Below are 13,763 nucleotides of genomic sequence, written 5' to 3' on the forward strand. Positions count from 1 at the left end.
ATTTACAAAACTTTAATATCTATTAGGTTTTTTTAATGTATATTTCAATATAATATTAAAAGTGTTTTTCAAATGAAAAGCTAAAGAGAATAATGTTAGGAAATCACATTCATACCCTCAGTTTACCAGAACTTTACAAGTCTTGACTCTTAGCTAGTCATTCAAAAATAAATGAAGATTATTCAAATGGTATAATTCTATAAAATGAATAACCACATAAAAAGGAAATTGAGACTGAATAATTCAATCTGATAATGTGATCTTCAGTTTATTGTAAACCTAATCATGGGAGATATCATCCTGGGAAATATACCCATGTTGATTTGAATATATAGAGACTCCATCTAATGATGGAGGAGAATGTATTTCAGTTAAATTATTAACTGAATTAACTCTTTTTTAAAATCAAGAACAGGATAGAATGTTAAAATAATCTGATTGCAATTGTAAAACAAATTTTCTCCTTTAATTATGCAAGTAAAGATATTCCTTTATTTGTTAAATTTCTGGTCTTGCAAATAGTTGAATAACATTATGGCTATACTGTATTTTTCCTCAGGTGATAACTTTTTGCACATGATCATTTTCTCAAATATCTTCTTTACCTGGACTATCTTTAATCTGTTTACATTTGCATGTGTTTTCTGCAAATTGAAATAGTAAAAAAAGCAACATATCTGAAATTTGGCAAACTAAATTTGTCTCTCTTAATAGAATATTGTATGTGTCTCATAATAGGATATTGTATAGTAGAGATTTTTATTAAATCCTTCCATTATTTGAAAATATAGACAAGGTACTCTAAGACTAGAGTTTCAGTTTTAATATTTTTGGTGGTTATAAAAAATATTTTAAAAATCATGCCCTTGAACCTTAGAGATCAGTGGTTTATTGGGACAAGAGCATAAATGGGGAACAGATTATTGCATCGGATAACAGAACTAAATTGAAAAATTCCTGTGTGTTTAAACAGATGGGATGGAGAAACACTGCCTGTGCATTAAACTGTGCCCTTTAATTTCCAGATTATAGAACAGGCCCTTGTTTTATTCAAGTCAACAACCAGATGTGTCAAGGTCAGCTGGCTGGCATTGTTTGCACGAAGACACTTTGTTGTGCAACTATAGGACGTGCATGGGGCCATCCTTGTGAAATGTGCCCTGCTCAACCTCAACCATGTCGTCGTGGTTTCATTCCAAACATCCGCACTGGAGCATGTCAAGGTGGGCAAAGTAATTTACTAACCTTTAAAGTTTCCCTGCTATGAAATATCTTAGAATACATTATTCAAGACAGATGATATTTATTCCTTTTTTGTATACTGTTTACTGTATGTTCAAAATAGCAAATATTAGTATCAAGTACTTACTAGATTGCATTATGTTACAATGAAATTAATGTCTTTGGGAAAGAATGACATACTACAAAGAAAACATGAACCCAAAAGAACTGTATTGTCCATTTGTCAATTAAGAGACAGGTTTAATTTCTACATTAAAAAGTTGTACAGTTTTCTTGGATGTTAATTATTAGGGATGTTCAAAATGTTTCAAATGCAAATTATCCATTTCAGGTTTTACCTATGTTTTTGAGTTTGAAACAACTTTTTGCATTTGAAATAGATTATCTCAATCATTTCGGATATGCTAGAACTCTATTTTGAATTTCTAAAATTTGGAAACTGGAGCAACTATTTTGAACTTAGAAAAGTGTTATTTTTAATAAGTTTGAAATAGAACATTACTGTGCATTAATTCATGTTCTCTTAAGAATATTTTTCTGATTTCAGCAGTTCCAAGTTGTCAGTGGAGGTACAGAAGAAGAGAGCAACAAAATAACCCCTTATTTGTGTAATGTAGTTATACGTCTCAAATGCTTCAGGCAGTGAAACCCAACAAACTTAAACATACATAAACAAGTAAAAGTGTTTTGGAAAATATACACATAAGAAACTAAGTGTCTTTAGTTTTGCAATTTTGTTTGCAGTAAATATATATTTGAGAGAAAACTTCCATGTTTTAATACATCTTTTAATATATTTAATATATTATTTAATACATTATGTTTAATTAAATGTTTATGTTGGGAATGGGCCATGCAAGTGGTAGGTAAGAGTGCAAAGCTTCATTTGTGTATGTGTGGGGTTAGGTTGCACATACAAAACCTTTGCCCACCTCTGGTACCAGTCCATGGAGCCAGAAAATTTGGGGACCGCTATGCTAGCTTGTTTATAGGGAACTGTCCTTACAAACAGAACCATAAAATCTTCAGTAGCTATATTTTTATATTGTCTGTACTGTATTTCCAGCTAGAAGATTTTTCTGAGTTTCTTTGGATAGTTTGATTAGATCTTTCGGTTACAGCTGGAAGCTTTATTTTCCTTCATAACAGGGTATCACATTTAGAATAATTCCATGCAATCTGAATCTTTAATTAAAATGTGAATTGTTTCCTTTTTCTAATAGTTTTCAGGGATTGTATTCTCTGTTATTGACTTGGTTTTCTTTTCTTTTTTTCTTTTGTATATATCCTGATGTACATTCTTAAATTTCATTTCTTAAAAACTGTAATAGCCCATGTTGCTGAAATACTGAATAATGCCATTTCTTTTCAATTACACAAATTATTTTGCATTTAACTAAGAAGTATACTATTAATCAATATTCTCAGTGGGATTCAAATTTTTTTACTACCAATTCTGTAAGCATGGCAGGTCTACCAGCCACATGGAAGGGAGTAGGGAAGGCAGGCAGGGACGGTGTGGGGGGCAGCTAACTAGGTTGAGACTCGCAGGCTTACTTACCCAGGCTGGCAGATCAGGGTCGCAGGCACTGTGTGGGAAGGCAGGCAAGCCGCAGAGACTGTGTGGTCAATGCAAGCTAGGAGGCACACAGTGTGCTATGCCAGAGTGGCAAGATGACAAGTGATTGGGTGGGGCGGGGTGAGTAGGAGGGTGAGGCTAGCTGGCAGATAGGGCAAGCAGTGGGTGGGCGGGGCCAGCCTGAGGTGATATTTGCCCATCTCTGAACTACTCAAAACTTCTACCGATACTCCAGAACTGGTTCGAACTGGGTGAATACCACCTCTGAATATTCTAATCTTTTATTTGTCAGACTCCTAAAGTTTCTCTAATGTAATCTGGTTTCTCTAACGTAATCTGATACTCTCTACCAGAGTACTTTAGGAAAAACTTAATTTAGAAATTACATTAGCTGATGAAACAGAATGCCATACTTTGCAGTTGATCATAACATTGATATACAGGTTGGTACTCAGATTATAATTAATCTGAGATCCAGTCCCAGATAACCTGAGCCTGTAGATAGTGAGGAAGAATAAAGTAAGAATAAAAATAAAATTGAATTAAAGAAACCAAAAAAATCCACAATTTATTTGTATTTGGCACTGAACAATCATTAGCCTTCAAAGGTAGGCTAATTGTCATAGGACAATAATTTGATATCTGTCTTATATTAGATATAAATTGTTACAGTGGTGTTGCCAAGGAGTTCAGCTAGTGGAGAAAACATCAGAATAGATTTAATAAAAGGAACTATAGAAATAGATAACTATACGAGGGGAATTCCATTTATATTTATCCATTTATATTTTCTAGTAATGCTTTTCTGTCACAGCTATTGTGAATATATCATTCTATAAGTCTATCTGATATATGCAGATATACTTCAGCCCTAGTTTATCTCCATGTCTAGTAAGGTATTTTCTAACTTCAGGTCATAATATAGGAAAACTATTTTTTTAAAAAAATCTTGATTTCTTTTCAGTAGATCAGTCTTAACATAATGCAGCTCACTTGCCTTTCCTTATTTAGAAAACATTTTTTATTTTTATAATTTGGTCATAGACTGAAAATCATTAACATTTCTTCAATGCAAAAATATGTTTATCTCACAGCATATTTTTGTTTCCTGTGAATATAAGGGATCCTTGCAGATTTTACTCAGCTAATCGTTGCTAACTATACGGGGCGATGCTCATCTCTGTTTCGAGGCTATACATACAAGAATTCATTTTAATGACTTAATTATTTCATTTCATTAAACGGTGAAACGGCTTCTTGTGAGGGAGTCAGACAGAGACTTCTTTGTAAAGTAATTGTCACTAGAGAATTCATATATTGCTGTTTGCACATTAATTTGCTGCTCAAAAACATCTGTAAATTGTTAGTACTAGCTAGTGCTTTCCTGACACACTTGGCTAAATTGAACAATAACAGAAGCAGATAAAGAATGTACTTATACTCAGTAACTAAATATATTAAGTATCCATTGAAGCATGAGTCCAAAAGAACATAATTTAAGAAATGGAAATTGTTAGTTTTTGATTGATAAACAAGCATGTTTGCATGTTTGGAATCATAGAAATTTGCTTGTGATTTAATCTTGTTTCTAGTTTGTTGATACATAGAACAACTGAAAGGAATTCAAGTAAATAATGGTCCAAATGGCATTGATCCTAGCACACTGCACCATTATATCAACTTTGACAAGATGCACAAGAAATGAAACTATTCATTTTTCAGGCATAATAGAATAAAATGGGGTTTGTTCATAGGTGCTCAATGATTGTTAATTATTACATTACCAATTACTCACAATTCTAAAAACCTTGGTAGCAATATTTCCAGATATTCTGTGGTAAAGACAATGTTTATCAAGTCATTACTGTTGTAACTACTAACTCACTAATTGAAGAGCTAGTGAGCTTTTTCAGATAATTCTGTTGTAGACCACTTCAATGTGTAAAATTATCTTCTTAGAAAGTACATTAATTTTATTAATCTATTCTGAAGCATATTAAACAGCCTAGATTGTGCACCAAAATGGAAATGTATTAAAATGGTAAGCCTTGAAAAAACAGGATATGGACATGGCTTTATCTCATTTTTAATCTAAATGATACATAATGAAGGCTAAAGTATTTTAAATAAAATCAGTGAAACATGAACATTTCCTGTAATTATTCTAAAAACTAAAGCTTGATATTCAACTTTTTTTATTCACAGTGTACATTCTTTTAGATTGTTGGATCTCTGAAAATATTTCTATATTATTATTTTATATAAGTTTGTTTACTTTAACATTAAAGTATAGTAACTGAGGGAAAGTGAATTGCAACCATTTAAATGTACATTTTAGGATATACGTGCACAGAAATTTAAAACAAATAGCATGTTGTAAAACAAAAAAAACCCTCTCAATAGCATTTTTTCTAAGATTTAGAGTAATCTTAGAACTTGGGTGGCATGGTGGCCTAGTGATGAAGATTCTTGCCTCCTACTCGGAAGATTGAGCGATCAACCCTAGGTAGCAGCAGATGTTTCTCTCCTAGGGCACAAAGAAAAAATATCTGCTGCAAACTGCATGGTGTCAGGAAGGTCATCTGGCCAGTAAATGTTTAGCTCCATCCAGTTGCCTGAACCCCAATTTAGAGATTACAGGATCATAAAAAGGGAGAATTTTTCCATTGAACTTTGAATAAATTTATGTATGAGTTTTGTATTCTAATTGTTACCAAGAGAAAAATCCTCTATCTAGAAAGTCTTGCAGTCAAATAAGACTTATTTTGAAGAACAATGGAAGATAATTTTTTAGAGTTTATCTTACTTAATTTACAGATATAGATGAATGTCAGGCTATTCCTGGAATCTGTCAGGGGGGAACTTGCATCAATACAGTTGGATCATATGAATGCAAATGCCCTGCTGGTCATAAACAGAATGAAGCAACTCAAAAGTGTGAAGGTAAGTATAATGACTTAAAATATACAGTAGTTGGTATATACTTCCTTTTGAAAGCACAGACACTGGAAATCCTGCAATTTTCATGTTATTTGGAATGACCCCAAATAGCAATTGTGGGATTCCTAATAGTAAATAAAAACAATAAACAACTTTTAAAGTCTTTTTAATAATGCATATTACACTTTTCAAACAAAAATGTAATTTGCTTAAAAATACAAATTTGAAAATATAACATTGACATAATTGAGACTAAGGTTAAAAAAAATATTTTTTACATGGATTTCCTATTTTCAGAGAGGGAGAGAAGAAGTCAATAGATGAATATTTATTTTTTCCTTAACATAAATGATCTCACTGGCAAATATCCTGTCTACTCCCTTCCTTTCCTGATACGAGCATAAAGCCAATTCAAATATTGCAAAGGGGCAAAAGTGTTATAGGCTATTCCTAGGCAACATGCCAGATTTAACATATGACTTTGACATTAATGATCCATATTTCTTAAGTGGGAGGCCTGCAGTTAAGTTTTAGCATGCTTAAAAAAATTTTTCCTATCAATAATCTGAATAAGTATTATTATTAAAGTTTGTTAACTAAAATTCCTTTAAAAAACACTTTTACTCTAAGTTAGTTCCTACAAGGACAAAGTCTATCGTATTTCTGTAATTGTATGCAATTGTATATTTTCATTTTTATTACTGAAAGCTTTTTATTTAGTTACTACTTATGTAGTAGTATTGAAGGAAAACTATAGAGCCTTAAAGGTTTGTTAATAGTCCCTTATCTTACATTCCATGTACTTTTAATTAAAGACAATTTCTTATTGTCTTTAATTAAATAGAATACACACATGTGTTTATGTGTGTATGTGTATGTGCATATGTATTTGAACATACACACATACGTACATGTACATAAATACAGATGAAAGACTTGACATGTGTTATATATTTAAACAGAGTTTTACACAACATTTCAGTTAAGCAGTGACTATATAACTGTTCATACATTGCCTCTATAAGCATTTTATTTATAAATTTCAAGTGAGGTCAAATCTTCAATGTATTATGTGATCTGAGGGCTAATTTATCTTTCCAGTATTATTCAGATACAACTTCAATTGATTTTAGTATATCCTACTTCTAATAATAATGAAAAGTTTTGTTAGCTTTAAAAATAGCTACAAAATCATCATATGCAAAAAGCATTCAGAATTTGCTTCATAGTTTCAACTTAAATCTATATAATTTTCTTTCAGTTCTATAAAACTGTTATTATTTATATAAATAATAACAGTTTTATAGAACTGAAAGAAAATTATATAGATTTAACTGTCTTGACCATGTCAAACTGGAATGTTTATAAGCTGCACTGTCTTTGGAAAGTTTTCAAAGACTGCACAGTAATTTTAGCCACTTTGGAAATGGGGTGGGGAATTTGAAGACGATGCAGCTTTAAGCATTTGCTGGAGAAACTAGGTCTGAATAGGACACAGAAAAGGCAGGAAAGCCCTGGGTGAAAAAGGTTGGTGTGGGGAGATAGGAGAGAAAACAGCTGGGTGAATGAATGTTTGCTGGTACTTGATTTGCTTGCTAGTGCAGGCTGAGTTTGGGAGATAAAACAGCTGGATAATGGATGCTTGATGGTGTTTGCTCGAACTTCCCATGGTATAACAAGAACCATGACGTTTTGGAGCTGCTTGCCACCTCATTTGTCTCTTGGCTTGGGGCAAGTGTTTGTGAGGTAGTGCTAGTCAGGGAGGGTATGTGGGGTGATGCAAAACTACTACATGGGTCAGGGAATGTGTGTGGGGTGTGACACAGGTCGGAGAAGGCACGTGGAGCTGTTTGACCTGGGAACTTGTTCCCTCCTCTCCCCTATAGCCACCTATTCATTCACTGAGACTTTTTGAGTTATTGTGATTTGATTTGAGATGAAAAGTGTGGGAGATATTATTCTGGAACACAGCATTTCATTTCTTATTGTTAATGCCCAAAATTATTAAAGAGAAATACTCCTCTTCCCAGATTAAGGAGTTCAATAATTGTTGATCAATGAGGAACAGCACTCTACCACAAAGTATCCATTAATTTCAGTTAATCTAAAAATATTGATTATAATGATGTTTTTTAGTTCAATCTAATCTTCACCAGTAATCCTGGTGACAACGAAGACCTGAGTGACTGAGAATTTCCATAGACCTTTACCAGTAATGGTTTCCAAACTTTTGGACTTTCCTTATGAATTGTTAGTACACAGTTTTAGGGACAACCAAGTTCAGAATGTTGGGTGGCTCTTTTTCTGGTTTTATTAATGCATAGAACTATAAGAGTAGACTTTTTAGAAGCTTCCAAACACGAGAACATATAGTTTAAAGTGCTTTATTAATAATACCAATTCTACTAATAATAAAAAAGAACATTTATTCATTTGTATGTGTCTACAAAATTGTTCTGGTATATTTCTGGAACTATTTACTAGATACTTATTACTTAGATATTTTTTCAGTGATAGTATTTGAGCAAATAGATGCATTCTTACTTATATTCCTTTATTTCCCCCTTACTTTACAAAGAGGAAAACTATTTTTTCCTGGCAGACTGGCTTTTTATTAACTTATTCCATAGCTGGGAAATGGCAGTCAGTTTTATAGATGTGTCTACTCCTGTTTTCGATGCCTGATCTTTAAACATCAGTTCTTACATCCCTGGTCTTGTTAGGTCTTAGAACAATGACTCCACTATATTTTCCTCAGTTAAAAAGTTTCTGAATCCTTGTTAATCTTTAATAAATAGTTCCATATACATTTACTTTGGAGGTATTGTATAGATGATAAAAAAATCATACTAGGGGCCATTCTAGTGTAGCTAATGGATTCATTACTTCCACATCACACGTTTTAAGTGAATACTGCAACCTTTGAAAGAGCGAAGTGTGAAATTTAAAAAACTGCATCTACTAAGACATGTTTGTCAGAAGTTTTTTTAAACATGACTTCTACATATTTATAATTCAACTTTTATTTTCATGCATTATTAACTGTAGAAACAAACTTCCATATGAATCTGCCTTTAATAAGATCTCTATTGCTCATTCTTCTATGCATTCTGCCATCAAGAAGACTAGATTTATGGGAATATGGGACAAGATTCTTTTCTGCATAATTCATAATTCATTTTATAATGAGTTTAATCTTTTATTAAACAATGTTAAATGTATGAACACTATTTTTTAGAAATTTTCCTTACTAATTTTGATATGTAGATGTTTGTTATTTTATTTATTTTATTTTTATTACAGATTACAATTTCTATTTCTTTTTGTTTTTCTAATTAAAGTTTAAAGTTCTTAAGTGCATTTAGTACTATGTGATTGTTCAAAAATACTGTTAAATAAATAAATATCCCTCCTGAACTCTACCTTACATGTTAAGTTACTGGCTAACTATATATGATTTTTCTCATTTTTAAAAGAACAAAATAATAGAAATATTATCTTAAGAGTAAAGTTGGGATAGAGGACAAGACTCTATACTTTTACTCTAATGGAATCACTTCTTTGATTCAATAGTAATTGTACGTACTTCTTGAAGAAGGAAATAGAAGCAGTTTGTACTACAGAAACTTAAATATTTTTTTCCTCAGCTTTGTTTCCAAATCCTACAACTGCTTAATGTTTCCTTCCATCATCTAGGTACAGAAGCAGCCATGCACGTATTACACTACAACCATACACTACATTGTTTAAATTATGTATTTTTTGGACTATAAGATGCTTCAAATTATAAGACACACCTAGCTTTTGGGGAGGAAAACAAGACAAAAAATCTGTCTCTGCCTCCCAGCATTTTGCTTCCTTGTAGCAAACAGCAAACAATCTTGTCAGCTTCAGCACAGCATAATTAGCACAAGCAGCTGATTGTCGGTTAGATCAGCCTTCCGCTGATCAGCTGTTTCAGTCTCCAGGGATCGCCATCGCCTATTGTTGCCTCCATTTTCAGCCTCCACATTCTGTTTTCAACCTTCATGTGCCCTGTTTTCAGACTCCGTGCCCCCCATTTTTGGCTAGTTCCAGGCAGCGGGGATCGGAACAGGCCAAAAACAGGGTGCGTGGAGGCCAAAAACGGAACGCAGAGGCCCAGAATACATTGTTTTGTCTTTTTTCTATAAGTCTTTTTGATATGTATATGTGGGATTTCTATAGCCTAAAAATATTTTAAAATATAGAGGACCAAAAATATAAATAAATTGAAGGCATTATTTTGAAGAAAGCTATAGTGTTTTGACCCTCTTGCCTGAATTGACTCCTTGTCTTTTGAAAATTGCAGTCACATTGTTTTTACACCTGGCTAATGAAACGAAACACTGTGTTCAAAGACATAAGATCAGGCAGGCATTACTATTGATATGGAATAAATAAAACAACAAATATATATAGAAGCACCAATATGGTTATCCATACTGGAAGCCTTAATGCATCCAAATTTGCTTCGCCGAGGAAAAATTATTACATATGAAGATATTCTAAATGAGACAGGAGAATTGAAATCAAGGCAAGAATTGAAAGAGCAAGGAGTGGATTGGGAATGGTGGGCTTACCTACGAGTCCAATCACGATATAGAAAAGACATGAAAGATCAGGGAATTAGCAGACGGAAAACAAAATTAGATGAAATACTACTAAGAGCAGATGATAAATTGATAAGGAAAATTTATAGAGTTCTATTGGAATATAAATTAGAGGAGGATCAAGTAAAAGAAACGATGTTGGCGTGGGTGAAGGATATTGCACATATTAATTTGGACAAATGGCAAATTCTATGGGAAAGAAATAAAAAAATAACATTGGTCAGATCGTATAAAGAAAATTTATACAAAATGTTTTATAGGTAGAACATCCCTCCAATAAAATTAGCTAAAATGTATCCAAATTTATCTCCTATTTGTTGGAAATGCTCCTAGGAAAATGGATCATATCATCATATATAGTTGACTTGTAGGAAAGCCCAGGATTTTTGGCACAAAATTCAGAGTTGGTTAGAGGAAATGGGTGAAATCAAACTTGAATATAAACCAGAACTCTTTTTATTGGGAATTAACATAGAGAGGTACAATAATGATGTATCTAATAACACATGTGATTACAGCTGCAAGATAAGCGATGCTCAAAACTGGAAACTTAAGGAAATTCCAGACAAAGTGGAGATAATTAAAAAGATATGGACATGTGCAGAAATGAATAAACTAACATTGGAATTAAAAAATAAAGACAAGATTGAATATTATAAAGTATGGGATAAATTTTACCATTGGTTGGGAAAAAGGAAGACTTAAAATCAAAACTAAAATGAGATAAAGATGTTAAGATAATAGATTAGGAAGATAGAGAATTGTTGGAATATATACATGTATATACTATGTAAATATGTATTTGTCACCCAAAATAGTTATGTATGACAGATAGATATATCAGGATGATTACACCATGTTCACTGTTTTTAAATGTTTTATTTTTTAATATTTTTTTTAAAAAGAAACAAAACATTGTGTTTTTGGTTGTAGTTGTAACAAAAGACAGACTTCCCGCCCCAAGCCTATCTTCTGTTACAAATAGATATTTTGTATCAGTGAAGGATTTTTGCATAGAAGAGATGCATTTTTGTTGATGAGATTTAATATACATTTTATGTTAAAGAGATGTCTTATCTCCCCCCACATGCAGTTTAGCTTTTTTCTATATACATTTTCTATAGTATAATTACATTTTGTAACAGTTGCTGATCACAAATTACATAGGATTTCTTATACTCTATTGAGTATGGCCCATTACTTGCTATCTTTTTAAATATGCCTGCTAATATTAGTTCTGGAAATCAGATATAAAAGTGCAGGAGAGTTTAATATTTATAGACATACATATCAAATAATCAGAATTCCAGCTTGCATATAGAGTCCAAGACAGTGGAATCACGGATATCATATTTAATAATGTTAAAATATCTTTAGAATAATTTTATTTTGTGGAGAATCATTCTTTTGTTTAAATCTGTAGATATTAATGAATGCAGCCTCATCCCAGGAATCTGTGATGCTGGTGAATGTTCCAATACTGTTGGAAGTTATATTTGTCTTTGTCCACGTGGCTTTGTGACATCCACAGATGGCTCTCGTTGCATTGGTAAGTTACCATACCCTTTTCTGTGGATTTTTCTTCTTTATGTTCATTTTATTTGTAACTAGTCTCTGGAGTAACTTTCTAATCTTGGCCCTATTCTGCAGTTGAAATTACTTGATTCTGAAGATCTTGTTCAGAGAACATTATATCAGATGGTATGCAGTATTATGTTCTCAGTTATTTTGGGAAGAGAAAACATTATGGTCTTACGCACTTTTACCTTGTTTCTACACTTTTTTGTAAGATATAATTTTGTACTCTTTATCCTGTATCAGAAAACCAACTCAGCAGCGGATATGCTAGGTATCAAGCTCAATAGCTTAATAGCTCAAAAACTTCAGTATCACTTGCTGATATTTTCTGCACTAAAAGGAAAATTCCATGAATGTAAACAAGTATCCATCATAAATAGACAGCGTGGAGACTAAGAGAAGAAATCCAAAGCTTTTCTTCTGAAAGAGGGGGCGTAGTTCTTCAAGAGGGCACAGAAACCCTGAAAGTAAATTCTGGGCACTATTCTATCGTACTATTTCTTGGAAACTGAACTCTATCTTACTGTATATGGTTGTCATTTCTGCTGAACAATAAAGATATACTTTCTGGCCGCATATTCATCATGGGAGCCTAGAACAACAATTAAATGATTTATCCCAAGGAAATTTCTATGTACAGAAACCTTATAGAAGGGTGCCACAGACCTTCTGTTATAGATGCCTGCTAATTCATCCAAGCGATCTCCTAGATACAAATGCAAGCAAATTCACAACCCCAAGTTAATTTCTAGCCACAAGATTCCTGAAAACATCCATTTGATAAACCTGATAATCTAATTCAATAAAAGATGTAAAAAATAAAAGTAGATTACCGTGCAAATTACAAAAAGATAATTAAATGTAATTAATGTTAAAATCATTATGGAGATAAATTCATATGTCTCTTTAAAGATTGATCTGAATATGTTATTCTTTAAATAGTTTTCTTGGTTGAAAATAAGTCTATAGCACCTGCCTCATCCATCATTGATTTTCATTTAGAAAATTCAAATTACATTGTGATCTAAATAAGGCAGAAGAGGATAAATGTATTGGGTGAAGAATCAATTAATTAAAGGTGAGGGGGTAAAAAGTGATGACTTTTTTTATTCCAGGCATACACATGTTGACCAGACTCATTTTCCCTACAAGACTTGCCAATTTAAACCTATGACACTTTCCACAAATCAGTAATTTATAAAATGTGGCTAATTTGTAAATTGCTATTTTATTATTTCTCACCTTGACAATTTTAACTTCCCTGACTTCAACTTCCATAATTCCCCAGCTAACACTGGGTTCTTTTGACAGCTTACAGTAATTTCCCCATGTCTTTGAATCCAGATGGTTGACATCCCAATAGTTGTAGCATATTTTAGTCTAGTCATCATTTCAATTAGTCATCATTAGTTTTTAATGTTTTAATAATAATTATTATTATTATTTGTGAACAATTGGTTTTTTTAAAACTTTATTGAACACTGCCCAAAGTTGCTTGTTTTGGGAGATGGATAGCTGTATAAATTTGAAAAATAAATAAATACATTTTATGGTTCCAGTTAGTTTTTAAAGTACTGTGTTGGGGTTTTTGAGGAGAAAAAGGGGAGGATTTGTATTTATAGATGACTTTTTTATATCACTTAGGGTCACTTCATTAGAAATGGGTGGCTATATAAGTGCTATAACTAAATAAATAAATCATTTCTTCTTCCCATTGTGAGTTGCAGTGAAAAAGGAAAAGTGAAGTAGTGCCTAGTACGGATTCATTTGACTGATTTGTGGTATAGATATAA

The 13,763-nt window shown here is 32.4% G+C and overlaps 1 protein-coding gene across 1 annotated transcript in view; it reads left to right on the forward strand.

The window, feature by feature from the left end:
* FBN2 (fibrillin 2) overlaps positions 1 to 13,763 on the forward strand; it is a 116,166-nt gene that overhangs the window by 20,455 nt on the left and 81,948 nt on the right. The window contains exons 6-8 of the mRNA XM_087926889.1: positions 1,026 to 1,223; positions 5,639 to 5,764; positions 11,816 to 11,941. Coding sequence (XP_087783015.1) covers positions 1,026 to 1,223; positions 5,639 to 5,764; positions 11,816 to 11,941 — 450 coding nt within the window. The remainder of the gene's footprint in view (positions 1 to 1,025; positions 1,224 to 5,638; positions 5,765 to 11,815; positions 11,942 to 13,763) is intronic.

This window comes from Pseudonaja textilis, chromosome 2 (genome assembly GCF_049901715.1).
Source record: "Pseudonaja textilis isolate UNSWEBS1 chromosome 2, rPseTex1.2, whole genome shotgun sequence".
In the NCBI taxonomy this organism is placed as follows: Eukaryota; Metazoa; Chordata; class Lepidosauria; order Squamata; family Elapidae; genus Pseudonaja; species Pseudonaja textilis.